At 61.0% G+C, this 27261-nt stretch overlaps 1 protein-coding gene across 13 annotated transcripts; it reads left to right on the forward strand.

Moving 5' to 3' along the window:
* The first annotated feature begins 5443 nt into the window (after positions 1–5443).
* Positions 5444–26180, forward strand: CDC42BPG (CDC42 binding protein kinase gamma). 13 transcript variants are annotated; one of them, XR_010945973.1, is made up of 38 exons: positions 5444–5694; positions 8208–8299; positions 8382–8465; positions 9148–9243; positions 9555–9703; positions 10222–10315; positions 10569–10769; positions 10895–11143; positions 11604–11683; positions 12530–12627; positions 12723–12803; positions 13077–13168; positions 13270–13449; positions 13866–13958; positions 14092–14216; positions 14294–14366; positions 14558–14664; positions 14751–14865; positions 15079–15227; positions 15308–15396; positions 15709–15761; positions 15846–15944; positions 16036–16095; positions 17694–17799; positions 18096–18229; positions 18311–18450; positions 18545–18626; positions 19285–19501; positions 20464–20526; positions 20650–21249; positions 22248–22345; positions 22427–22511; positions 22615–22735; positions 22873–22990; positions 23145–23268; positions 23387–23475; positions 23943–24560; positions 24982–26180. XR_010945973.1 is itself a non-coding variant. In XM_067748456.1 (38 exons), exons 1-37 carry the CDS (start codon positions 5535–5537, stop codon positions 24554–24556), a joined length of 4635 nt encoding a protein of 1544 aa, XP_067604557.1. In that variant the 5' UTR covers positions 5444–5534; the 3' UTR covers positions 24557–24560; positions 24982–26180. The 13 variants fall into 13 exon arrangements, 6 of the variants coding, with proteins under 6 accessions (XP_067604557.1, XP_067604558.1, XP_067604561.1 ...); XR_010945974.1 differs by having other exon boundaries at positions 23390–23475; XR_010945976.1 differs by having other exon boundaries at positions 20650–21144.
* Positions 26181–27261: the final 1081 nt, after the last annotated feature.

Consider the following 27261-nt stretch of genomic DNA (forward strand, 5'->3'; position numbering starts at 1 on the left):
TGTGGCAAAAGGCAGGACGTGAACAGCTGCTTGCGGGTTTTGAGGGCCAGGCGGAGTGCTCTAGCCCAGGTGGCGGGCGTCCAGTCTGACGGCCGCAGAGGCTCCCCACCCTCCCGGCACCACTCACATGGTTCACCCTGATCCTCGTGACCCAGGAGGTCAGCGTTCTCTCCATGTCACAGCCAAGAACTCAGGTGAGCTTGAAGAGTGAGTGTCACGGGAGGAGATTCAAACCTGGGTCAGCTCAACCCCAGATGGGGCGCTCCGCTGTGCTTCTGACGGGAAATACCCTTTCAAAGGAGAAACAAGCTGATGGCTCACTTCATCCCCCAAAGTCTTCAGCCGTAGGCTCAGGTTTGAGAAACGCACCTTGAAGCTTAAATGCCGTCACTCCAGCCCGGGCCCCTGAAAGCTTGGGGCAGCCCCTCAATTTCCAGGGTCACCCGAGACAGGGAGATGCTTGTTGAAGCTGTTAGAACACAAAGAGAACTCAGGACCGTGCTTCTGGTCCCCCCACCCCTGCATGTCCCAGCATGAGGTGGCAGGGGGCGGTGAACCCCCTAAGGCTGCCCCAGAAAGTGACTGCTGGTCTGAGGCTGGAAGAGGGGCCGAGGGCAGGCATCTGCCCCCTGTGCAGCCCCGGAGCTTGGGGCCTGGTTGGGGTTTTACAGGCTGTGGGGGAGTCCTCTCCCGGCCATAAGGGGGTTCAGGAGGGCCAGTGGGGTGCACTAAGGTGTGACCACTCTCCCGGGGACCAGCCCGCACCCCTTGCCTCCTCCCCAGCTCCCTAGCTGGCCGGGGCCCTGGGTGAAAGGCCCCCTCTTCAGAGGCTGGTCTGGGGTCAGGACAGGGCTCCACCTGGCTGCCAGCGCTCCTGGCATCAGAGACCTTTGGGGCAGTCTGCCCACCCCGCTGGCCCTTGGGCGCCATAAAGTCTGCGAGCCCCAGGGACCTCAGGGCCCAGGGCCCAGGGGACACGGGGGCCCACCCACTGCCTCCGGGCGCCGCACAGCAGCTCTGTTTTACACCTGGAGGTTCCGGGTGAGAGCAATAAACATTTCTTCTGCTCTTTGATAAACCAAGGGTTAATCGTGACTCCCACCCAGTGCCCTCTTATTATCTCACGTGGGCTGGTCAGAGGACTTGCTCAAGGCCACCAGGCTGTGGCAAGGTTAGGAAGCCCACCCATCAGTCCTGCCCCTCAGCATTCAAAGCAGCACCTCAGGGCAGACAGGCAGGAGTTCGAATCCCAGCTCTGCCACTTGCTGGGGCTCAGCCGTCCTCTCCTCTCCCCTCAGATGTCCGATGCAGACAGTGACCCCTGCTTCCCAGAGGCAGGGCCCATGGATGCCCGACTTGAGTGGCCATCTTTCCTGAGCACCTCGGGGAGGCCGATCAGGGTGCGGGTGAGGGTCGGTGCAGGGAGCCCAGCTCCCCACGCAACTCCCAGAACAAAGCAGGCAGGACCCACCCTTCCCTAAAGCAACTCGCAGACTTGGCGGCGCCCAAGGGCCAGAGGGGTGGGGGCCGAGGGGGCTTGGGCCTGGCTTCCTGTGCTCCCAGAGGGATTGATAATTATAAAGCCACATGGGGCTGCAGCCGCTGTGGCCCTGGAGCCTGGGAGCCCCTGTCGCGTGTTAGAGCAGCACAGAGGAGGTTTTTGGAAGAAAAGCCAGGATGATGAAATCACCATATGTCCACCCATCTGGAGTGTGGACCTTTCAAAGGACACAACCTTGGTGTGCTGCAGTGGGCAGGGAGTGGGCGTGGGTGGCTGCCAAGGACTAGCGTGGGGAGTGGGGACCCTCAACCCCACCGTCTGCATCAGCCCCTCCCTGCAAGCCACCCCAGCAGACACACTTTTTTGCTTCTCTTCGCGGCTTGCGGGATCTTCGTTCCCTGACCAGGATTAAACCCGTGCCCTCGGCAGTGAAAGTGCGGAGTCCTAACCACTGGACCGCCAGGGAATACACACGTTTCAGCCAAACCTGGAGGCCTGAGCAGCAGTGCAACCCTACATGAGCTCCCGACCCTCCAACCACGTGCTCCTCCTAGAGGGACAAGCTCCAGCCACTATGCAGGCCGCTCCCTGTACCACTTGCCGCCCACTCCTGAGCTGGGGCAGTTCTCTATTGCGTACAGAGACAGAGACCCAGAGAGGCAGAAGTCACTCAACAGTAGGCAGGGCTGTAGGATCCCACAGCCGCTTCTCCTTGTTCTCTGGCTCCTGGGCCAGGAGTGGGGCGCTGCACTTCCGTCGTGGCCAAGGGCAGGGGCGGCCTGCCATTCTAGTCAGCCCTGCGGGGCTCCTGGGGCAGGAGTGGAGCGCTTCACTTCCGTCGTGGCCAAGGGCAGGGGCGGCCTGCCATTCTAGTCAGCCCTGCGGGGCTCCTGGGGCAGGAGTGGAGCGCTGCACTTCCGTCGTGGCCAAGGGCAGGGGCGGCCTGCCATTCTAGTCAGCCCTGCGGGACTATATGCTGACAGCAGCTTCGGGGGTCAGGGCTGGGAGGGGCTCACCCTCAGCCACCTGCGCTGAACCTTGACCTTGGGGAAAGGGGAGCCACAGACCAGGGTCTGGAGGCCTAAGATGTGGGTACAGATGTGACAGACCCTGGAGCCTGCCTTGTGTCTGGGCCCCTCCCAGACCCAGAGGCCTATGCTATGGGGGTCAGAAAACCTGGCTTCCCTGCTTTCCCCTGGGCTCTCACCTGCCTCCTCTTTGGGGTCCCCCCCTCATCTGAACCATCCTTCCCTTCTGCCAGGCCTGGGTCATTAAACTGGCAGTTCCCTTTTCTCACCATCTAAGACTTTCCTCGGAAGCCTACATAAATCGAGTCCACCGCAGTCTGGCCTTCCCCTGTCCCGTCCCCAGAGTCTGGATGCCACACGCTGCCCTTCTGCTGCCAGGTACTGGCCTAGGCCTGGAACCTGGGTAAGGAGCTTGAGGCCGGAACTACCCACCACCCACCTCCCACCTCCCACCTCCCCATCCTCAAGGTATTAATCTGTTAATAAGGGAGGGAACTAATAACTTCCTCCTTCTGGCAGGGCCCTTGTGAAGATAACAGATCTGCATTCACTTTGAAATGCTAAGAAGCACATAGGAAGGCAAGTCTGCTGCCCTCAGGGCTGGGTGAGAGCTAATGCCAGCACCTCAATGCCAAAGGGGCTCAGAGGGGAGAGAGGTTATGGAGGAGGTGGCCCTCCAGGAAGCAGTGACCAGTGACCAGAGGAGTGTGAATAAGGACGCGGTGGGAAGAAGGGGATGGTGGAGGTCTCTTGCTCAGACTCACTCATCCCTGGAGCACCCACCCACCCACTGGTCCAGGGCCCCACACACAGGATCAGAGAACAGATCTGCTTAGCAAAGCAGGCCCAAGTGCCGGAGCTATTTCTGACAGCAGGGGAGGACTGGCTGCTTGTCGAGGCTGGAACAGAATGAGTCTTGAGGGGCATTCTGGCCTTACAACTGCAAAGCAATGGGTAGGGAGTCTGACCCGACCCCCTTTTATAGACAAGGAAACTGAGGCTTGGAACAAGGATGTCACAAAAAACGAATACAGGACCAAATAGAACCATGTACCAGATGGGCGTGGAGTGCCGAGGGCCAGTCGCAGCTCCGCCCCATGAAGACCCCAGCAGGACACAGTTCTTGCTGTCTGGGGCTCCGTTTTCCCTCTGCTGTACTATGTGGGGGCAGAGTCTGAAAGGCCAGGGGATGATGGACTTGTTTGACAACTTGGCATTCAGAGAGGCTAAAGGTCACACAGGGAGTGAGCTGGGACCCAGAGGCCTCACCAGGTGGCCCTTGACTGCTGATCCTGGGGGACATGGTAGGGTGGAGGCGGGGGATCAGGGTGTCCAAGAGGGGCGGAGGAGGAATGGCCCATCTTCCACCCTGGACCCTCTCCCTACCTTTTGCTCCCCAGGAAATGGAACTAGTTGGTCCTGTCCTGAGCACCTGGCCCTCCTCTGGTCTCTGGCGCCCTCCTGTGGCTTCAGAGGGTGGGAACCCTTCCTGTGGGCCCTTTCCCTGCCCCGCCCCCTTAAGGAGGGCCTAGAACGCTTCAGGTGAGAGCAGGGAGGGCTCAACACACCATCCAGACCCTTGTCCCTCACCCCCTGCCAGGAGACACAGAGGCAATGACAGCATCCTCAGATCTGGGTTTCAATCCTGACTCCCCTCCCCCACCTGACTGACTTGGGTGAGACAGCCCATTGCACAGACCTTGGGCGCTGCCACAGCGCAAGTCTCTGAGGAGATCAAATGGGAGACCCTGGGGGAAGCCCCCCGTGTGCTGCTAGGGACGCTCAGTTCAGCTCCTCAGAACTTCATAGAGCGCCTCCCCCCTCAACACTGGCAAATTAACCCTGTACGGACTCAAGAAGGTCCCCATCTGAGGGGGGAGGCAAATCTCCAAAGAGATTTTTTAATGGAAGAATTTGTTGTCTGAAGCCACTAAAATGCCCCACCCTTTGGTCCCTCCTCTTGGACAGCCCCACAGCCCCATGGCGTCTGGTCCAGCCCAGCTGAAGACAGCTGGACAGAAGTCAGAAATATCACTGGACAGAGTCAGTCCCTCCCCTCTCCCACCTCCTCCAACCCAGCCTCGACCTCTCCTTGGCCCTCACGTTCCAGGCGGGCCTCCCAGGCTTAAAAAGCCTGTGGTGACATTACCAGCCCCGCCCCACTCCAGGGTCTAGCTGCGAGGCTTCCTCACCCTCATCCCTCAATTCACCTTCGTCCTTCCCAAGCCTCAGTGTGTCCATCTGCCAAATGGGTGTAACCATCCCTGCCTCACCTACCGGTCTCCCAGGTCGGCTGTAACGATGCAAACATTAAATCAGAAACTAGCCAGTTTTTTGGAGGGGGTGCCGAGAGGCCGGCATCCCGGGGAGGGAGCGGACTACAACTCCCATCCGGCTCCGGGGCCGCGGGAGTCCCCAGCCCCCCTCCCCGCGCTGAGGGAGAGGCTGCCCCTGTTCCAGGGGGCGAGGGAAGCTGCAGTGTCCTGGGCATCCCCCACCTAGGATAGGGGCCGGCGAGGGCCATGGTGGGCCTGGGCCTGGGGCTGCGAGAAGATAAGTGCGGCCGTCCGGGCCGCGATGGGACACCCCTTCCTCCTCTCCTCCCACTCCCCCACCCCGCCCCCTCTCCCCATCCCCACCCCCCCACACCCCCATCCCCCCTACCCCTAACCCACCCCGCCTTCCTTGCTCCGCCCCGCCCAGGAGTTACTCTTCGGGGCCCGCCCCCCCACTTCCTGGCCGGGAGTTGGGCCCGCCCCCGCGCGCCTCCGCCCTCCCACCTTCACCTCCAGTCGCGTCTCCCATTGGCCGGCGCACACCTGCCCGTCCGTCGGGGGGCGGAGCGGAGGGTGGGGCGCGGCGCCCAGGTGAGGGCGGGCAGGCGGCTCCGGAGAAAGGTGACAGCGGGGAGGGCGGGAGGGTGGGGGGAGGACGCGCGGACCGACAGACGGACGGACCGACGGGCAGGCATGCGGGCGGCTCGACTCTAGACTCCGGCCGCAGCCATGGAGCGGCGGTTGCGCGCGTTGGAGCGGCTGGCGCGGGGCGAGGCCGGCGGCGGCCCGGGGCTCGACGGCCTCCTGGATCTGCTTCTGGGGCTGCACCAAGAGCTCAGCAGCGCCCCCCTGCGGCGGGAGCGCAACGTGGCGCAGTTCCTGAGCTGGGGTGAGTGGCCCGGGAGGGACCGTGGGGGGGTTGCCCGAGGGACACCGCGCCAGGAGCCTCTCCCTCCGTGCTCCACGCCCACAGACCCTCCCGCGGGGAGCCGCACTCCCACAGGTTTCTCCCCTTCCCAGACGACCCGCACTGGCCCTGATACATGCCACCAGACCCCGGCCCTCTCAGTCACCTACACACTTTACCCTTATTCAGATTCACACACACACTTGTTCCCACTCCCAGAACCTGGCACGAGTGCACCACACACATCTCACTCACACACACAGAAACTTGGCCTCAGGGTAGACCCCAGACACATGTACACAGTACACGCTCCACACGGAGTCATCTCATGACCTGTGAGAACACAGCCTCTCACACGGAGACCCCTGTGCATGTGACCCACTGACAAACATGCTTTCTCTGGCTCCCACATTCCACAGACACACTGAGACACTCACGTGCAGCTCCTGGAGAGACCCAGGGAACCCTGCCGACCCCCGCACCCACACTGGATCTGATACGCACTTGTCTCCTTCCGCTCACAGATCCATAGGTAGTGCACACTTGCAGGCATCCCCTGCCCACCGCACCCCACACTGCCATTTCCCTGCACACCAGACCACCCAAGACGACACAGGAACCAACCTCAGACCCTCTGTGCGCAAGCGGCTGCCCAGGCCTCCTGAGGGCTGCTCCCCAGGGCTGGGGCAGGGGGCTGGATGGAGGTGGGTCTGCACCCCTTCCTGGCATTGACTCATCTGAGTCACTGGGAGTGGCTGGCCTGGGATGACCCTGAATCCAGTGTGGGCACTGGTGCCACCCCAAGGGCTCCCTGGTCACGCCTGTCCAGGCCATGGGGGAAGGACAGGGGGGCCTGGCTTGGAGGGCGGGGTGAGGCGAGTGTTTGCCCAGTGGGCGACTAGCATTCCTGGCACTCCTGAGATCTGGGCCAGCACGAGGCCCAGCCTGGCACGGTTAGGGGCCTGTGAGACATGCCAGTGAGTTGGGCCCAGTGCCAGCCCTTCCCTCTAGCGTGAGGGCAGTCAGAGGGCCCCTGCCTCTGCTGCCCACCTGTCTCCCCGGTACTCCTGCACCTTATGTGTGTGTGTCTGTGTTGTCATCACCCCCTGTGATGCCCACACACACGTGTGCTCCTCCCTGCCTGCCTCTGGCACCTCTGCCCTGGACCCCAGCGTGGGGGCCTGTCTGTTGACATCTCCCCAGGTAACTCACAGAGCGGTGACTCACTCTGCTCCTGCCTCAACTTGTCCCTGCTCCTGCCCAGAGCCCCCATCCGTGCAGCATGGCAAGGGGACTGGGCAGCCTGTCCTGGGGCCTGGGTCCTCCTGGCTTTAGGCCCCAGGCTTTGGCCCCTGTCTGGCTGGTGGGTAGCCACCCTCACCTCGGGTTCCCCCTTGCAGACCTGCAGCTGCTCCTCCCCAGCTGCACACATGGACCCAGGAAAAAGACAATTAATTTCTGTAACGAGGTTTCCACACCACCCATGCTGGGGGGGTTCTGCCTGATAAACCTGTGGAGCAGCTCTCTGTCCCAACCACAGACCTGCCCAGCTGGCAGGGAGTTTACCTGCTGGCAGGGGGAAACTGAGGCAAGGAGCCAGACTGTAGCTGCCCCCAACCCCTGCTGCGCCCCCTCACCTCCCACAGGCCTGGGGCTCCTCCAGGCCTAGAAGGGCCGGGGAGTGGCTGGACATGTCCCTCCTGGGAGTGTCAGGGACTCTAAGGAGGAGGTTCGTGGCCAGATGCAGGTCCAGAGAGCGAGGCAGGGCTCAGAGTCGTAGGGCTGGTCAGGCCTGGAGGAGATCCTGAGCACTCACACCCTCAGGTGCCAGCGTCGGGCGCCAGGGGAAGGTGTTTTGGCCCGTTTTTGAGTCTTGTGAGAACCTGGGCAGACCTCACTGTGCCTCCGGCCTGAGGAGGCCCCACACGGGGAGCACAGAGCCGGCCCGCCCAGAGCCCCGTAGAACCATGCCCTACCTGTCCTCCGGGGCCGCCCCAGGCCTCACTCCAGCCAGGTACCTCTGTGCCTACAGAGGGACCCACAGCTCCTCAGTGGCAGAGAAGCCTCTCTGGGGACAAGGAATGTTGCTGGTCCAGTTTCCCAAGACAGGCCCTGGCCTGGTCCTGCTAAAGGGCCAAGAACTGTGAGCTGGGGGTGGGAATGGTATCCCCATCATTCCAGGGTGACCTGGCCAGCCATGGTCAGCCCCCAGGCTGGGGAGAACTACAAATCCCATCAGCCCCTGGGATAGAGGCCACCTGGAATCTGGGGACAGGGGTCCAGGGAACCATGGATTCCGGGGGGCCAGGTAGTCAGCCAAGCCAGGACCCCACGTTCCACGCTTCCTGATCGTGGCTGAATGGGCTGCAGCTCCTGTCAACCCCTTGGCCACAGGCCATCCCTGGGGAGGTCATCCCTGCCCTGGCCTTGTGGGAGCTGCAGGTGAGAGAGAGCCTCCCTGCAGGCTCTCTGAGCCCCACTTTGTGTGCCCTCAGTCAGTCCCTTCATAGCAAAGGTGAAAGAGCTGCAGCTGCAGAGAGATGACTTTGAGATCTTGAAGGTGATCGGCCGAGGGGCCTTCGGGGAGGTGAGCAAAGGGCCTTGGGGTAGTGGGTAGGAGGGCGTTTGCACCCAGGCTGGACTGACCCCAGTGCTCTCTGTGGCCTCAGGTCGCTGTGGTGAGGCAGAGGGACAGTGGCCAGATTTTTGCCATGAAAATGCTGCACAAGTGGGAGATGCTGAAGAGGGCCGAGGTCAGTGTTGCGTCTGGGGGAACTCTGGGTGGCTACAGGCCTCCGAGACCTGCAGGGGAAGCGGCCGGGCATGGCTGCTGAACATGGAGGGGGATCCACCCCCAGCAGCGCGTATTCTTCCTATCCCTTCCACACAATAAGCCTTTCTTAGAACAAGCAGAATTGTTCCCATTTTCGTCCCTTTTTTTTTATTTGCCTGCGTTGGGTCTTTATTGCTGCGCGTGGGCTTTCTCTGGTTGTGGTGAACAGGGGCTACTCCTCGTTGCAGTGCACAGGCTTCTCGTTGCAGTGACTTCTCTTGTTGTGGAGCATGGGCTCTAGGCATGTGGGCTTCAGTAGCTGTGGCTCGCGGGCTCCAGAGCGCAGGCTCAGTAGTTGTGACGCATGAGCTTAGTCGCTCCACGGCATGTGGGATCTTCCCGGACCAGGGCTCGAACCCGTATGCCTTGCATAAGCAGGCGGATTCTTAGCCACTGTGGCACCAGGGAAGTCCCCCCATTTTCTTTATGATAACACTGAGGCCCAGAGCCGTAAAGCACAGGCTCAGGCTCACACAGGTGACCTTGATCCACATTCCTAGACTTAACTGACTCTTTCTCCATCCCCTGAGCTGGCAAGGTGGGGTTCCTGGGCTCCGATCCCACCCTCCTCCCTTACCCCCTGTGCCCCAAAACTGTTGCAGACGGCCTGTTTCCGGGAGGAGCGGGACGTTCTGGTGAAGGGGGACAGCCGCTGGGTGACCGCTCTGCATTACGCCTTCCAGGATGAGGAGTACCTGGTGAGGATGCTCAGCAAAGCTGGAGGGGGGTTACCTAGGGACAAAGGAGAAGGCTTTTGGGGCCAGAAGCACTGATCCAGGAAGAGAGAGACCCTCCTACTGGGACGAAAAGGCTTCCACTCCCCACCAGCTCAGGCCTAGAGCCTCCTGCCTGAGGTTTGGCTGGGAGCTGGCTGCCCCAGAGCTTCTGGGAGACACAGCCTTGCCTTCCCAGAACCCTGTGGAACCCCTGTGAGGCAGGTGGGAGATGGGTCCCTGGGGCAGGTGCCCCCCCGCCATCTGATTCTTGCCCCCTGCCCACCACCTTCTAGTACCTGGTGATGGACTACTACGCTGGGGGGGACCTCCTCACTCTGCTGAGCCGCTTTGAGGACCGTCTCCCGCCTGAGCTGGCCCAGTTCTACCTGGCCGAGATGGTGCTGGCCATCCACTCGCTGCATCAGCTGGGCTACGTCCACAGGTGGGGTCCCCAAAGCCCCTGCTGCACTTTCAGTCCCTGTTGACAGCTCTGGGGGCAGCTGACCCATAAGTGCCAAGCGCTGTGCTGGGTGCTTCATATGCACAGAACCTTTGAATTCTCACACCCAAAACCTTGTGTGATGGGAGCTGCTATCATTCCATTTTCCAGATGAGGTAGTCAGGGCTTAGCACAGGTAAGCACCTGGCTCACGGTGACTCAGCCAATGGGTGGCCGAGCCGTGGGTTGCACTGGGGGAGTCTGACTCCTGTGTCCCCCATGGTACGCTCAGCTGCCTCCAAGGGTCGTCCTATGGGTCCCTCTCCCCAACTTAACCAGCTTCCTTCTTGGGAGCCAGGAGGCCTGGCCACCATCCTTCCCACACACACACGTGGGCACACTGCTCACATGTGGATGCAGGAACACGTGTGAGCATACACACACTCGCACACCCAGGCATGTGCCTAAATGCACATCCACATGCACAGATCAAGCCCCTCACTCTCCCTGTCCTCCCCCAGGGACGTCAAGCCAGACAATGTCCTGCTGGACATGAATGGGCACATCCGCTTGGCCGACTTTGGCTCCTGCCTACGGCTCAACAACAGTGGCATGGTAAGGGACCCCGCCCTAGATGGGGACAGAGGAGAACCTGGCTGGGAGAACTCCCAGGGGAGCAGGAGTCACCAGGCCTAGTGCAGGTGGCATCAGACTCCCAGGGGAAGGAGGGGCTAGGCCTGGGGCCCAGGTGTGGGCACCATGCCAGCCAAGCCCTAGGGAGTTGGGGTGCTAGGCCCAGACCCAAGGCCGTGGTGAGGGGCCGAGCCTGAGGCCATGGTCATGGCGTCATTAACACCACCACCCACAGGTGGATTCGTCGGTGGCAGTGGGGACGCCCGACTACATCTCCCCTGAGATCCTGCAGGCCATGGAGGAGGGCAGGGGCCACTACGGCCCACAGTGTGACTGGTGGTCCCTGGGGGTCTGTGCCTACGAGCTGCTCTTTGGGGAGACGCCCTTCTACGCGGAATCCCTGGTGGAAACCTACGGCAAGATCATGAACCATGAGGTCTGGCCACCAGGCCCTGGGGTTCTGGGAAGGCAGCGGGACTCCTGAGTCTGCGAGGTTGGAGATGCCCGGAGGCAAGGGTGGGATTCTGGATACTCACCTGCACCCCTCCCCCGGGCCTGCAGGACCACCTGCAGTTCCCCCCAGATGTGCCCGATGTGCCGGCCAGTGCCCAAGACCTGATCCGCCAGCTGCTGTGCCGCCAGGAGGAGCGTCTGGGCCACGGAGGGCTGGACGACTTCCGGAACCACCCCTTCTTCGAAGGCATAGACTGGGAGCGGCTGGCGACTAGCACTGCCCCCTACATCCCCGAGCTTCGCGGGCCCATGGACACCTCCAACTTCGACGTGGATGACGACACCCTCAACCATCCGGTGAGTGGAGGGGCCCACAGCAGTGGGGAAACTGCCTTGAATCTCAGTGGCTGTGGGACCCTCCCCCGCACCGCGAAGTTTCCCAAAGCAGTTGGTGGGCTGGGGATGAGGCCTTCAGACTCCAGAGACTCGTGGGAGTTATGGTTCACCTGGGCTGGTTCACCTGCACTAAGGTGGGTTGTGCCAAGTGAAGGTCCTTTGACCACAAGTGTCATCCTGTTAATCAGAAATCATGTAAGAAAGAAAACTCCCAGCAGCACCTGGGAGGCCGGAACCTCAAAGACTTATGGGAGTTGTAGTTTTTTGCGGGTGGGGGGGCTGTGTTATCCCTCTAGGTTCCCACCTGAGCAGGAGGAGGTCGGCACTCAGTCCCAGGGGGTCTCCTGGGTCTCGAGCCTCCGCCTGGAGCTGTACCTGTTACAGGTACAGAGCTGTACCTTTCCTTCTCCTCCTTCTGCAGGGGACCCTGCCGCCACCCTCCCACGGGACCTTCTTAGGCCACCACCTGCCATTTGTGGGTTTCACCTACACCTCAGGCAGGTGAGTCTAGTCCTCACACACCTTGTGGGAAGCTGGGGTCTGCTGGCCTGGAGAACACCAGGAGCGTAGCCCATCAGGACCCTGGGAAAGTAACCAAGTGGCCCACCTGGTATCCGCATGAGACAGGTGCTCGGGAAGTGTGCTCGAGCCCTCAGCCGGACAGTCCCCCATGCCCTCAAGGTCCTGGTGGGGCTATGCCTCCTATGGGTCCTGCCCCAGCATCTGGCCCTCACAGGACCCTCCACGGCTGGCTGGGCGAGTACTGGACTTGGAGCCAGAGGCCTAGGACCACTCCCCGAGCCTCACTTTGTACCCCTATAAAATGGGCAGGATGCTCTCAGCCCAGTTCCATTTGTGGGGCTGGTCTGAGACTGCAGCGAGGTCCTGGGGGAGTGGGAGTTGCAACGTGTAAGCAGATGCGGATGCATCTGACCCTCACTCGTGGAGCGCTCACTGTGTGCTGGGCGTGGGGTCCCCTGGGCCCTTATCACTGAGTCCTCTTGACCGCCCTTGGAAGAGCCCCTAGCATCACCTGCATTTTCCTGTGAGAAAACTGAGATTCTGATATGTTCAAGGTCACACAGCTTGTAAGGGCCAGGGCTGGGGCTTGAACCAGGGCCCGGGGACCCTGGAACCACTGCTCTGGGCTGCTGCCCACACTAACAGCCTGGAGCCTCCTAAGGGCAGGGTCTGGTCTTGATTGTTTTTATTCCCAGCACAGAGCCCAGACTTGGGTACAGAGCTGGTGCATAGCGGGTGTTTCTTAGGTGAATGAATGTTTGGATGCAGAAAAGTGGAGGAGGCTGGGGGGTGGTTCTCTGCCAACTCTTGCCCTGCTCTCCCCAGTCTGGGCCCTGAGAGCACTTCTGAGCAGTTGGCTGCCCTGGAGCGGAAGCTCCGCTGTTTGGAGCAGGAGAAGGTGGAGCTGAGCCGGAAGCTCCAAGGTACGGGGGAGCCGGCTGGGCTGGGCAGGGTGGGTCTGCCCCGGGGGCTGCCGCTGCAGAACGAGCTCCTCACCTGCGGGTGCCCCCCAACACAGAGGCTCTGCCGACCCCCTCAGACCCTCGGGAACTGGAGCAGCTACGGAAGGAAGTGCAGACTCTGCAGGACAGGCTGTCAGGTACCCCCCAGCACCCCGTCTCTTTCCCCTCTACCCTCACCTTGGGGGCCGAGCTATTTTCCCAGCACACCGGAGTCCAACCTGGGTTCCAGTCCTGCCCCTGCTCTGTACGTACGTGCTGTGTGATCTTAGGGAAGTATCTTAAACTCTCTTGAGTCTGCATGTAGAAAATGGGCCAGGCTGGGGTGAGGGTTCCGTGAGATACTGCACATAGAGTTCCTGGCTGAGGCTGGGCTCTCAGCATGTGCGGGTCTCAGTGACAATTCCCGGCAGAGACGCTGAGGGACAGCAAGGTGGACGGACGCCCGGCTGGTAGCCCAGGCCAGGACAGTGACGTGCAGCAGGAGAGAGACCAGCTCCTCCAGGTAGGGCTTGGGGAGGTGGCTGAGTGGCCCGGAGTTCGAGGCTAAGGAGGTCTGTGCACTGACTCCAGGCCTTGCCCTCCCCACCGCCACCTGGACCCCAGGAGCTGGTCGAGGTGCGGGCGGGGCTGCGGGCGCAGGAGCAGGAGCTGTGCAGGGCCCAGGGGTGGCAGGAGGAGCTGCTCCGGAAGCTGCAGGAGGCCCAGGAGAGAGAGGTGGCCATGGCCAGCGAGACCCAGGCCCTGAGCTCCCAGCTGGAGGAAGCCTGGGATGCCCAGAGGGAGGTGAGTGATGGGGGGCGGGGACAGCAACAGGGCCCTGCCCCCAGGACCTCTGGTGTGGCTGGAGGAAGGCTGGGGAGCTCGGTTCGGGGTGCCGGGAACACCAAGTGCCTTTGCACCCCCTCTGTGGCTGGCCGAGACCTGAGCGAGGGAACAGGTAGGGTGGGCAAGGGTCCAACGCCTCCACTCCTGCTGCAGTCGGCAGAGCCTGAGAGTCTGGAGCAAGGCCAAGAGTTGGGGTGGACGGGGACTTCCCTGGCGGTCCAGTGGTTAAGACTCCGCGCTTCCACTGCAGGGGGCGCGGGTTTGATCCCTGGTCGGGGAACTAAGAGCCCACATGCCGCGAGGAGCGGCCAAAAATAAAAAAAAAGAGTTGGGGTGGACAAGGTCAGCACTGACTGCCTCTGCTCCCATCCCAGCTGCAGGCCCAGGTGGCCGCCCTGAGCCAGGAGGTGATGCAGCTGCAGAGACGGCAGGAGCGAAGCCTGGAGAAGGAGCCTCCCCAGATCAAGGTGGTGCCTTCCCCCCGCCAAGCGGTACTTCTCTTGGCCTGGCCCCGCTCAGGGTCCTCAGGGCAAGGCCCCAGGGGTAGGGTGGGCCATGGCTTCTCAGGCCCCTGCCCTGACCCCTCTCCATGCCCTGCAGACCATCCACACTGCCTCTGAGACCAACGGCACAGGATTGCCTGAGGGCAGCAGGCCTCAGGAAGCACAGCTGAGGCAGGAGGTGGCTGCCCTGCGTGTGCAGCTGGAGCAGGCCCGCGGCCACGGGTGAGCTGGGCAGCCGGGGCAGGGGACAGGGCGAGGGCCCGAGCTGGGAGTCACGGAGTCGTCCTCCTCGCCCGCAGGCCGCGTGGGAAGGAGGAGGCTCTGTGCCGGCTGCAGGAGGAGAACCAGCAGCTGAGCCGGGAGCAGCAGCGGGTGAGCAGGGCGGGCAGAGGGCCGGAGAGACAGGCAGGAGGTGGGACAGAGGCGGGGAGCCGGCAGGCCGGGTGGGCAGAGCTGCCAGGGCTGCGGGCCAGCCATAGTGGGTGAGCGAGGGTGGACACAGGTGGGCCTCAGGGGCACTGGGGCCCCTGGGGGCTGAGCCCTCCTTCCTACCGGGCCCCTAGCTGGTGGAGGAGCTGGAACGGGAGCAGCAGAGCAAGCAGAGACTGGAGGGCGCGCAGCAGGAGACGGAGAGCAACTGGGAGGCCCAGATTGCCGACATCCTCAGCTGGTGGGTGCCCCGGGGCTGAGGGCGGGGGCTGGGCCCAGGCTGGGCTGAGGGCGCAGCCCCTGACCCTGAGCCCCCTTCCCAATCAGGGTGAATGATGAGAAGGTGTCAAGAGGCTACCTGCAGGCGCTGGCCACCAAGATGGCCGAGGAGCTGGAGTCCTTGCGGAACGTGGGCACCCAGACTCTCCCTGCCCGGCCGCTGGTGAGCCCCAGGGACACCCAGGGGGAGGGGTGCCAGGAGCCGCACTCCACGGGTAGGGACGCTAGCTCACAGAAGATCAGGGACTTGCCTAAACTCACACTGCGTCAGGGGCAGAGCTGGGGCTTTGAGCCTGGCCAGGTGGTGTGGTGGGAGAGGGCCGCTGAGGTAGCCAGGCCCTCGGGGCATCTCACGTTGATTCCCCCTGGCCACCAGGATCACCAGTGGAAGGCACGGCGGCTGCAGAAGATGGAGGCGTCGGCCAGGCTGGAGCTGCAGTCAGCACTGGAGGCCGAGATACGGGCCAAGCAGGGCCTGCAGGAGCGGCTGACGCAGGTGCAGGAGGCCCAGCTGCGGGCTGAGAGGTGAGACCACGGGCAGGCACTGCGAGGGGCCCAGGACCCACGCGGAGGCCTGTGGCGAGCTCTTGCCTGGTTCTCCCCAGCCGTCTGCAGGAGGTCGAGAGGCACAACCAGGGCCTGCAGCAGGAGCTGGCTACCCTCCGGGAGGAGCTGCGGGCCCATGGGCCGGGGGGTGAGTGGCCGTCTGCATGCCTTGTCCTAGAGCAAGTCCTCTGCTCCAGGTCACCAAGGGAGTCCCACGACAGCCTGGCCGGGCTGTGGAGACAAGAGTTTGTTCCAGACTCTGCTGCCTAACCCACTATCTGTTAGCTAGCACTTACTGAGCACCTGCTGTATGCCAGCCCCCCGACACTTCCCGGCCTGTGGTCATTTCCCCATTTTACTGAGGTGGAAACTGAGGACCCCGCCCTGGCCCCTGGTTTCCTCAGTGACAAGTGTTAGGGTGGAGTCCCTGGTCCCAGTGACCCATGCCCTCTGTTTGCAGACACCAAGCCCTCAAACTCCCTGATTCCCTTCCTGTCCTTCCGGAGCTCAGAGGTAAGAACGGTTGCGGGGCTGGCTGGGGCAGAGTCCCAGGGGAGGACACAGGGACCTTGACTCTGCCCCCATCCCATTCCCCAGAAGGATTCCACCAAGGACCCCGGTGTCTCAGGAGAGGCCCTGAAGCCTGGGCTGGAGCCCGAGCTGAGGCCAGAGGGCCGCCGCAGCCTGCGCCTGGGGGTGAGGACCGACAGGAGACCCGCAGTTGGGGGGCCTGGGCCCCACCCTCTGCCTGTGCATGGCTCACCTGTTTGCTCGCCCTCCCCTGCAGGGTGTGTTCCCCAGAACGCCTGCTGCTACCACACCCCCTGCAGAAGGTCCTCCTGCAAAGGTCAGTGCCCGGCGGGGCGGAGCGGGGGCACCAAGCCATTCTGCCAGGTTTCCAAGGACCCGCTTGGGTTCCCCCCACGTGCGTTCTGGCTGGCAGACTGCAGTGGGGCTGGCGGTGGTGGCAATGAGTTTGTTTTTTTTTTTACATCTTTATTGGAGTATGATTGCTTTACAATGGTGTGTTAGTTTCTGCTTTATAACAAAGTGAATCAGTTATACATATACATATGTTCCCATATCTCTTCCCTCTTGCGTCTCCCTCCCTCCCACCCTCCCTATCCCACCCCTCCAGGTGGTCACAAAGCTCCGAGCTGATCTCCCTGTGCTATGCGGCTGCTTCCCACTAGCTACCTACCTTACATTTGGTTGTGTATATATAATGTCCATGCCTCTCTCTCGCTTTGTCACAGCTTACCCTTCCCCCTCCCCATATCCTCAAGTCCATTCTCTAGTAGGTCTGTGTCTTTATTCCTGTCTTACCCCTAGGTTCTTCATGACATTTTTTTTTCTTAAATTCCATATATATGTGTTAGCATACGGTATTTGTTTTTCTCTTTCTGACTTACTTCACTCTGTATGACAGACTCTAGGTCTATCCACCTCATTACTAATAGCTCAATTTCGTTTCTTATTATGGCTGAGTAATATTCCATTGTATATATGTGCCACATCTTCTTTATCCATTCATCTGATGATGGACACTTAGGTTGTTTCCATCTCCGGGCTATTGTAAATAGAGCTGCAATGAACATTTTGGTACATGACTCTCTTTGAATTATGGTTTTCTCAGGCTATATGCCCAGTAGTGGGATTGCTGGGTCATATGGTAGTTCTGTTTGTAGTTTTTTAAGGAACCTCCATACTGTTTTCCACAGTGGCTGTATCAATTTACATTCCCACCAACAGTGCAAGAGGGTTCCCTTTTCTCCACACCCTCTCCAGCATTTATTGTTTCTAGATTTTTTGATGATGGCCATTCTGACTGGTGTGAGATGATATCTCAGTGTAGTTTTGATTTGCATTTCTCTAATGATTAATGATGTTGAGCATTCTTTCATGTGTTTGTTGGCAGTCTGTATATCTTCTTTGGAGAAATGTCTATTTAGGTCTTCTATCAAACTCTTAGAGGAAAACATAGGCAGAACACTCTATGACATAAATCACAGCAAGATCCTTTCTGACCCACCTCCTAGAGAAACGGAAATAAAAACAAAAATAAACAAATAGGACCTGATGAAGCTTAAAAGCTTTTGCACAGCAAAGGAAACCATAAACAAGACCAAAAGACAACCCTCAGAATGGGAGAAAATATTTGCAAATGAAGCAACTGACAGAGGATTAATCTCCAAAATTTATAAGCAGCTCATGCAGCTCAATAACAAAAAAACAAACAACCCAATCCAAAAATGGGCAATGAGTTTTGAGTACGACCACAGGCTCGCTGGGGCTCAGAGTTCACACTGCCACCTGGCCCAAATGCACTGGTCTTGCACGAACCTCAGGGTGGCCGGGTTGGTGACGGTGGCAGGGGCGCGGGGCGGTGCGAGGCCCTCGGAGGCCAGGATCAGGCATGGGTAATGTGCGTGTCCCCCTCCCCAGCCTGGCTCACACACGCTGCGCCCCCGGAGCTTCCCATCCCCCACCAAGTGTCTCCGCTGCACCTCGCTGATGCTGGGCCTGGGCCGCCAGGGCCTGGGCTGTGACGGTGAGACCCTCACCCACTTCACCCCCCTGCACACCAGCCTCCCACGCGCCCGCCACAGCCCCTAGGTGGAGGGAACGGAAGTGGCCCCAAGCCTGCCACACCCGGGCAGTTTCAGCCCAGGCCACTGGCGCCTCCCGGTCAGCATTCCCCACTGCTCCGCTTCCTTTCTCTTTTCTCATTTTACGGGGAATCCGTGCCAGGCCGAGGGGAGCTGGGGCTGGGAGTGCCCAGGGTCCTGGGTCCGGGCTGTCCGCACCCCACCTCACACCACCCGTCGGCTCCCGCTTTCCCCACAGCTTGCGGCTACTTCTGTCACTCGACTTGTGCCCCACAGGCCCCACCCTGCCCCGTGCCCCCTGACCTCCTCCACACGGCCCTGGGAGTGCACCCTGAAACGGGCACGGGCACCGCCTACGAGGGCTTCTTGTCGGTGAGCCCGCGCTGGGGGAGGAGGAAGATGGGCGTGGGTGGCTGGGCCCTGGCAGGCCCTCCCACGCCTGCTCTCCCGCAGGTGCCACGGCCCTCGGGCGTCCGGCGGGGCTGGCAGCGAGTGTTTGCCGCCCTCAGTGACTCGCGCCTGCTGCTGTTTGATGCCCCAGACCCGAGGCTCAGCCCGGCCAGCGGGGCCCTCCTGCAGGCACTGGATCTGAGGTGGGTGCCAGGTGGTAGTTTGGGGCAGGGGATGTGTGGGTCAAGGGGGCAGCCGGGGCCGTGCGACCACTGACCTGCTCCATGAACCTCCCAGGGACCCCCAGTTCTCGGCCACGCCTGTCCTGGCCTTGGATGTTATCCACGCCCAATCCAGGGACCTGCCCCGCATCTTTAGGGTGAGTTCGGGGTGGCGGGGGAGGGTGATGGACCAGACCCCTGTCTGCCTCTGTGCTGTCCCCACTGCAGCCACTTTTCTCCATCTCCATGGCTGCCCCCTTCCTCTCGCCCCCTCGCCTCCACATGGATGGCTACAGTGGCTTCCGCTCTGGTCCGTGTAGCTACACTTCATCCTGCAGTGCAGTTTTCCATATATGAAGCTGGTTGTGTCCTGCCGCGTTTAGGACGCTTCTGCGGCTTCCCATCGCCCTCAGCGTGCTCCTAACCGTAGCCTTGAGGCCCCACATCTCTGACCCTACCAGCTCCCTGCCCCTCCCCCACCTCAAGCACTCCGGGTCACTCCACTCATCCCCCAGGCTCCGGCAGAAATGTGTCTTCCTCTGGGAAGTCGTCTTTCACTGCTTAGCCTGGGTGAGGGGGCCCCACCCTGTGGTCTCACGATGCCCCATCCTTCCCCTCCGATGGCACTGGTCCCACGGCTCTGGAGGAGTCGTCCCCATGCTTGTCTGACCAGCCCACCTGGCTTATCACCTGCTGCAAGACAGCACCTAGCACTGCCCCGGGCAAGCCGAGGCCAGTGCTAATAAGCATCAGCCCCTGGAGGAAGGATGGCTGGCTCTTGGCCCTCTGCCCCCCAGCCTGGGTCCCCGCCCGCAGGTGACGGCCTCCCAGCTGACGGTGCCGCCCGCCACGTGCACCGTGCTGCTGTTGGCGGAGAGCGAGGGTGAGCGGGAACGCTGGCTGCAGGTGCTGCGCGAGCTGCAGCAGCTGCTGCTGGACGCACGGCCCAGGCCCCGGCCGGTGTACACGCTCAAGGAGGCCTACGACAACGGGCTGCCGCTGCTGTCCCACGCGCTCTGTGCCGCCATCATCGGTGAGCCTCACGCAGAGGGGGCGTCGCCCAGGCAGGCTCGGGGGAGGAGTCCCGGGCTGCCACGGTCACTAGGGCCGCTGGCACTGCCCGGTCCCTGCAGCCCTGAGCTGTGGACTCTCCTGCACGTGTCCTCCTCGCCTCTCCTCTGGGCACAGCTGTGTGGTGAGGGACCTGGGCCGAGGGTTGGGAGCCTGGCTTCTGCCACTCCATTTCTCTGCGCCCTCCTTTCTGCTTTTTCTAAAAGAATCTCAAGTGAGCGAAAAGAGCAGAGGCTTTAGGAAGAGATAAAGGAGGGTTCCGCTCCTGACCCTTACCAGCAGCCAGGTGACCATGGGGGAGCCTCCACTGTCTCCTTTGGGGCTGCTGTGTTCAGCCAGGAGCCTGGTGCACCGTGGGGCCTCCGTATCGGACAGCTGGGGAACAGGAGAGGAGCCTCCCTGGCCTCCCCCAGCAGCCAGGCCCCGAAGCGGCCCTGCCCCGGCGGGCTGGGACCTCTCCCTGCAACCCCTCAGGACGGGGGCTACAGGAGCCACTGCCCGCGTCCTCCAGGTCCCCTGTGTCAGTCTGGAGCCGGGGGACGAGGGCATTTGTCGAGCAGGGATTGCTGTGAGCTTAACACTCACCCTGCACTGCTTCATCTCTCCACAGCCTCACAGCAGCTGTGTGAGAAAGGTTAACCACTATTATCCCCGTTTTACATAAGGGGAAACCAAGGCTCCGAGAGGTGACATGACTTACCCCAAATCCCACAGCTCAGGGTGGGGGGCCTCTCACCCTGACTCCTGTCCCTGTGGCCCTTCCCTATTAGAGCCAGTCCAGACTCTGGGACAGAAGGGTCCAGTGATGCAGGGACAGTGTCCTCAGGAGAAACCTAAGCTTAGCAAGGGCAGGCAGCCTGCCCAGTCTCCTGCCTCTGGATGGGCCTTTGGACCCCTGACCCTCTCCCTCCCTCCCTCCACCAGACCAGAAACGGCTTGCTCTGGGCACTGAGGAGGGACTGTTTGTGATCCACCTGCACAGCAACGGTACCTACCAGGCTGGGCCAGGGCGGGCGTGGGTGCGCGTCAGCCCCGGGGGACAGAGGAGGCTGGGCACCCACCCGCTCCTCACCGACCTGCCGGTGACACTCTCCCTCGCCAACCCCACAGACATCTTCCAGGTGGGTGAGTGCCGGCGGGTGCAGCGGCTGGCCGTGAGCCCCACCGCGGGCCTTCTGGTCGTGCTGTGCGGCCGCGGCCCCAGCGTGCGCCTCTTTGCCCTGGCCGAGCTGGAGAACATGGAGGCATCAGGAGCCAAGATCCCCGAGTCCCGAGGCTGCCAGGTCCTGGCAGCCGGGCGCATCCTGCAGGCCCGCACCCCCGTGCTCTGTGTCGCAGTCAAGCGCCAGGTGCTCTGCTACCAACTGGGTCCAGGCCCGGGGCCCTGGCAGCGCCGCATCCGCGAGCTGCAGGCACCAGCACCTGTGCAGAGCCTGGGGCTGCTGGGTGACCGGCTGTGCGTGGGCGCAGCTGGCGCCTTCACCCTCTACCCGCTGCTCAACGAGGCTGCGCCCTTAGCGCTGGGAGCCGGTCTGGTGCCTGAGGAGCTGCCCCCATCCCGCGGGGGCCTGGGTGAGGCCCTGGGCGCCGTGGAGCTCAGTCTCAGTGAGTTCCTGCTGCTCTTCACCACCGCCGGGGTCTATGTGGACAGCGCCGGCCGCAAGTCTCGCATCCAAGAGCTGCTGTGGCCAGCAGTGCCCACGGGTTGGGGTGAGGCCTTTGGAGGGCCAGGCTGGGTGGGGCCTGACACCTGCGGTGTAGCCCACGCGTTGGAGGAAGACAGGGCCCTGCCCAAACTCCTGAGCTTGGATTCGGAGGCCAGCGTGTGTCCTCCTGCCCGACCACACCCTCGGTGGCTTGCACGGGATCATCTTCCCCTGCCTGAAGTACTCTCCTTTCCGTACCTGGCAAACTCTTAACCGAGTCCAGCCCCAGTGGCAGCTCAGGGCCTAGAGCCGGTAGGCCCTCCAGAGATGACCCCCATGATTGCTGTCACTATCGTTACAGCTTTCACACTTCCTCCCTCCCCCCACGATCGGTCCTTTGCTCCTTCTTGCTGCCCCACCTCTGTTCACACCTCTGCCCTGGCTCTCTGCACCTTCTTTGTGTGGGGGGCCTGGAATTCTTCATCACATCCAGTACCCAGCCCAGGCAAGCGCACCCCAGAGGCTATGAATGTTTGGAGGAATGAATGAATGAATGGACAGGGCAGCGGAGGAGTCTCACATGTCCACAGGTAGCTGGTGTGATGGGCTACAGCCTGGAAGAGAGGGACAGCACTCCTTTTATGAACAATCGCCCGTCTGGGGGTGAGGCCTGTGGGTTGGGACCAGACTGCTGGGGGCCCATTCCCAGCGCTCACTCACCACTGAGTGAGACTTAGCTCTGGGGTTTCCGTTCCCTCATCTTAAGTTAGGGGCAATAATACTACCTGCCCGGAGTTGTTTGAGAATTAAAGGAGGAAAACTGTGCAACATGGTTAGAACTAGGCTGGCGTGGCTAGAGTGAGTGCTCCCTGATCGTTATCTCTAACTTGCTATGGAGGTTGGGTGGGGCAACCGGGAGAAGAAGAAGGACCTTTGGTGGGGCGTGGAAGTTACGGTGCTGTGACAGTAAACAGGGTGTTCCCTGTGATAGGGAGGGGGAAACAAGCCCAGAGAGGTGCCTCACTTGCCTGGGGCTGCACAGCACAGTTTCCCACTCTACAGGTTACGCAGCCCCCTACCTGACAGTGCTGAGCGAGAACGCCATCGATGTGTTTGATGTGAGGAAAGCAGAATGGGTCCAGACGGTGCCACTCAAGAAGGTGAGGGCCCGCTCAGATCCCTGGGGCTGGACTGGGGTGTGGTCGGGTAGTATGGCGTGACCTCTGTGCCTGTTGCCTCAGGTGCGACCCCTGAACCCAGAGGGCTCCCTGTTCCTCTTTGGCACCGAGAAGGTCCGCCTGACCTACCTCAGGAACCTGCTGGCAGGTGAGGGAGAGTGGGGGTGGAGGAAGGGGTGTGACCCTGAGCACCAGTTGACTGGCGCCATGGGATCTTGTGAGCACCGCCCAGCTCTCTGCTGCTCCTGCAGATAAGGACGAGTTCGACATCCCCAACCTCACCGACAACAGCCGGCGCCAGCTGTTCCGCACCAGGAGCAAGCGCCGCTTCTTCTTCCGCGTGTCGGAGGAGCAGCTGCAGCAGCAGCGCAGGTGCGCGTGCGTGTTGCGGTGGCTGGGCGGGACCTCCTACTCTTGGGGGCGGGACGAAGCACGAACCTCGCTGTCCCGGAGAGGGCAGGAAGGTGTCACCTTCGCCGCCTCCCTTCCTTCACCCCTTCCCCCTGTAGGGAGATGCTGAAGGACCCTTTTGTGCGCTCCAAGCTCATCTCAACCCCCACCAACTTCAACCACCTGGTGCACGTGGGCCCTGCAGACGGAAGGCCCAGCGCCAGGGACCTGCCCCCGGTGAGTGTGAGTCCTCTGGAGCCAATCCCAAGCCTCCCTGGTGAGGCTGAGCCAATCACCGGCCTCTGCTTACATGGGACCCGGGACCTCAGGGCGTCCAGGCCGTACGCAGTTCATTTGACCTGGTTCCAGCCTTCCACCCTGTCCCCAACAGGCTCCGGAAGAGAAGGGCCAAGGTGCCCGCAGCTCTGGCCTGCAGCGGCCCCACAGCTTCTCCGAGGCCCCGCGGCGCCCAGCTTCCATGGTCAGTGACGGCCTCGCTGGAGACGCGGACCACAGTAAGGACAGCCTCACAGCCTCCACTACCTCTGCATCCCTCCCCCGTGTTTCCATCCCCTTTGGACCCTTCAAACCTGACCCTGGATTTTTGTCCCCTTGCTCATCCTGCTCCTGGAGCAGTGAAGAGGAAGCCTTGGACGTCTCTGTCCAGCGAGTCGGTGTCCTGCCCCCAGGGATCTCTGAGCCCCGTGGCCTCCCTGATACAGGTGAGCCAGTGGGGGCTCTCCCTTTCCCCGTTGAAAGGCAGGCATTTCTGTTTCGTGCTGGGACCTGAGGCCAGAGAACAAGCTGAGCCCATCCCTGCCTTGGATGCTAAGAGATGCTGACTCTCCCCTGTCTCGCCCCTTAGTGGGTCCCAGCAGGGGCCTGGAGGTAGGTCAGCCGAGGTCTGACTGTCTTGGCTCTGACTGTACCAGCAGTGTGGCCCTGGGCGAGGTGCCCAGCCTCCCTGAGCTTGCCTCGCCTGTAAAATGAGGTTATTGTTATGAGACCTGTAGGAGGTACCTGGCACAAGGGGAGAGCACCACAGCAGGGGAGCTCTTGGATTTTTTTTTTTTGGCCACGCCACTTGGCTTGCGGGATCTTAGTTCCCCGGCCAGAGATTGAACCCAGGCCCTCAGCAGTGAGAGTGCAGAGTCCTAGCCGCTGGACTGCTAGGGATTTCCCGCTCTAGGAACTCCTGTGGGCGAGAGGTCAGAGGAGGGAGCAGTCCACTCTGGCTGCGGACCAGGAAGATCTAAGGACTTGGGAAGGCTCCCACTCCCCCTCCAGCCACGTCTCCAACTGCCACCCCCACTGCAGCCGCACCAAGCCACTCAGAGCCCTGGGACCACCATGTTCTTTCACACCTCCAAGCCCTCACCCCTGCTGTCTCCCCTGCTTCTCTTGAAATACCCTTTCCCGTCATCCACCTGATTAAGGGCCAGGCCATCTTCAAGGCTCTGCACCACTGTCATCTTCTCCAGAGACCACTTGGCTGCCTGGTCACGTGGTCACTGCCGCCCTCCTCCCTCCACCTCCTAACTGTTGATCCTGCTGTGCTGTGATTTTCATCTGGGTTCCTTGATTGTGGGGGTCAAGTTTGTCTTCTGCTTGGAGTAAAGCCTATTCGTTGATTGAATGTAGAATGGAGTGAATGAACAAAGGGGCTTTGGTTTGGGCTCCAGAGTTCAGTAGGATTTCCTCAGGCTCTTCTCACGTACCCCTACCCCACCTCTCATCTGACCTCCTCCGATGGCCCTGCTGCAGCAAGGGATGTGTCCTGGGGAAGCCTCTGGGAGGCACTGACCTGGTGAGGGAAGAGTCCTGCTTCCTCTTTCTTTCTTTTTTTTTTTTTTATAAATTTATTTATTTATTTTTGGCTGCGTTGGGTGTTCGTTGCTGCGTGCGGGCTTTCTCTAGTTGTGGCGAGCGGGGGCTACTCTTCGTTGTGGTGCGCGGGCTTCTCACTGCGGTGGCTTCCCTTGTGGCGGAGCGCGGGCTCTAGGCGTACGGGCTTCAGTAGTTGTGGCGAACGGACTCAGTAGTTGTGGCTCGCGGGCTCATTAGTTGTGGTGCACGAGCTTAGTTGCTCCGCGGCATGTAGGATCTTCCCGGACCAGGGCTCGAACCCGTGTCCCCTGCATTGGCAGGCGGAGTCGTAACCACTGTGCCACCAGGGAAGTCTCCTGCCTTCCTCCTTCTACCCTGACTTCCTTCTGTTTCCACTCCAGGTCTCAGAACGGCCCCGGAGCCTCCCCCTGGCCCCTGAATCTGAGAGCTCCCCTTGACACCCTCCGGCGGGGCCCAACCCCCAATCCCAGGACCAAGAGATGCGAGAGAGCAAAGAGCTTGAGGAACGCCATATTCCGGCCGGTCCGGAACGTGTGGAAATTCGGACTCGGCAGGCCTGGCCTGGGCAGCCATGGCCTGGGTTGCTAGGACAGGGCCGGGGCGGGATCTGACTCCCAGCCCTCATCCCGCCCTTCACTCTGCTCCCAGCCCCAGCCTGTGCTAGCCATGGGGGATAGGATGGCCCCCTTCTGCCCTGGGGGCCCCTCTGCGCCAGTGTCCAGGGGTGATTTTGCCAAAGCTGTCACTTCCAGGGCCAGGCCCCCGGAGTCTTGTGATCAAGAGTCCAGAAGAGGGACAGAGAGGGGCCGGGTTCCTGGGAGCAGTCTGGGGTCATGGCTGTGGACTGTCTAGCCCCCAAGGAGGTTGAGTTGGGGCATATCCCAGTCTCTGCTCAGGGTCAGGGCAGGAAAGACAGGCTCTAATCCAGAGGAAGAGGTAGAGAAGGAGGGAGAGGATGTTGGTGAAGGAGGTGAGAGAGGCAAGGGGGAGGAAAGGAAGTGCAAGAGGAGGGGAGAGTGATTGGAAGGAGGTGAAAGCCATCCAGAGGAGAAGGACAGAAGGATAAAGGAGGAGCGATGGAGAAGAGAGAGGCCAGAGGAGGGGGTGGAGGGAGAGGGAGCTAGGAGAGCACAGGCACAGGCGCCTTCTGTCTGGGGGGAGTCGGTGGGGGTGGGAAGAGGGAGGGGCTCTGAGAGCCAACTGACATTGTCATCTAATTTGTCCAGGAGGAAGATAACTCCGAGCCAGGGATGGGATGGGGGGGTATTTATAAGGGCTGCTTGGTGGGAGATGGGCACCCTACGGGTTTCCAGGCACACTCTGGCCCTTCGCAGAAAGGCGGGGGGTCATTTTTCTCAAAGCTTCAACCACCTGTGTATTAGGGGATCATAGGGGCATTTTATTATTGATCACAGTCATTATTATTGTTATTATATTACTATTTTTATTAAACCTCCCCCTACTGATGAGTAGGGAGCAAAATAAATATTTATCTCCTCAAATGCCATATTCCCGGGAGGGATAGACCCTGACACTCTGTGAGGCAGTAAGAAACCAATAAAGACAACTTTGTAAGCTGCTGGCCTCCCCACCTGGATCTGTCTTCCTGGGATTTAGAAAATGGAGGGAGGAGTGGGGGCATCAGAGACAGCTGAAGACCAGGTTGTCTTCATGTATTTTCACAAATCGGATGATGTTCACATGGGGGTAAGTGAGGAGAGTTTAAAAGCGAAGGGACGGGGCTTCCCTGGTGGCACCGTGGTTAAGAATCCACCTGCCAATGCAGGGGACACGGGCTTGAGCCCTGGTCCAGGAAGATACCACATGCCGCGGAGCAACTAAGCCCCTGCGCCACAGCTACTGAGCCTGCGCTCTAGAGCCACAACTACTGAAGCCCAGACACCTAGAGCCCATGCTCCACAACAAGAGAAGCCACCGCAATGAGAAGCCCGCGCACCGCAACGAAGAGTAGCCCCCGCTCGCCACAACTAGAGAAAGCCCGTGTGCAGCAACGAAGACCCAGCTCAGCCTAATAATTAATTAATTAATTTTTTTAAAAAAAGCGAAGGGACGGTTTACAAAAGTGTGGGCAGCATCAGGGGAACCCACCAAGGAGTGGCGGTGCCCTGAGCCGCGGCCGCAGTGAGGAGCTGTTATCACCCCCAGGTCAGCCAGGCAGGAAAAGGCAGGTGTTACCCTGCGGGAGCTATGGCTCTCAGTAGAAGCCCTTGGCCATGGCCAAGCAGGAAGGCAGCCCAGGAAATTAATTCCTCCACCTCACTCTACTCCCTCCCTCCCATCTCCTGCTTCCTTTGGTCCAAACCCAAGCAGCAGCCAGACGCCCCTAGAGCTGAGTTTCTGCAGGTCTAGAGGGCAGCCTTTGGGGTCCAGAGCAGGGTGGAGACGGGAGGAAGTGGATCTGAAGGGCACATCCTGCTGCCCCACCCAGGTGAGACTGCTGAGAGGAGTAGGGGGAGGGGAGGTCTGGGAGGGGTCTCACTTGTTCTAATCTGGGGTGTCCATGACTGGGCAGGACCCAGGCCTTGAGGCTGGGCTGGGTGAGGCAGGAGGATAAGTGCTGGGATCAGGGCAGGCTGTGCCCTAAGGCTTGTGGAGGGCCCTAAAGTTAGGCAAAGGGGCCTGGTTAGAGATACGGATTG

Source organism: Pseudorca crassidens, chromosome 9, assembly GCF_039906515.1.
Source record: "Pseudorca crassidens isolate mPseCra1 chromosome 9, mPseCra1.hap1, whole genome shotgun sequence".
In the NCBI taxonomy this organism is placed as follows: domain Eukaryota; kingdom Metazoa; phylum Chordata; class Mammalia; order Artiodactyla; family Delphinidae; genus Pseudorca; species Pseudorca crassidens.

What these genes read in the sequence shown, in the direction of transcription:
- CDC42BPG (XM_067748454.1), top strand. Translation starts at nt 5,535, where the DNA reads ATGGAGCGGCGGTTGCGCGCGTTGGAGCGGCTGGCGCGGGGCGAGGCC. An exon ending in TCTGCAGGACAGGCTGTCAG is followed by an intron (nt 12,804 to 13,076) that starts GTACCCCCCAGC and finishes AATTCCCGGCAG; the next exon opens with AGACGCTGAGGGACAGCAAG. An exon ending in CGCTGGAGACGCGGACCACA is followed by an intron (nt 23,269 to 23,386) that starts GTAAGGACAGCC and finishes CTGCTCCTGGAG; the next exon opens with CAGTGAAGAGGAAGCCTTGG.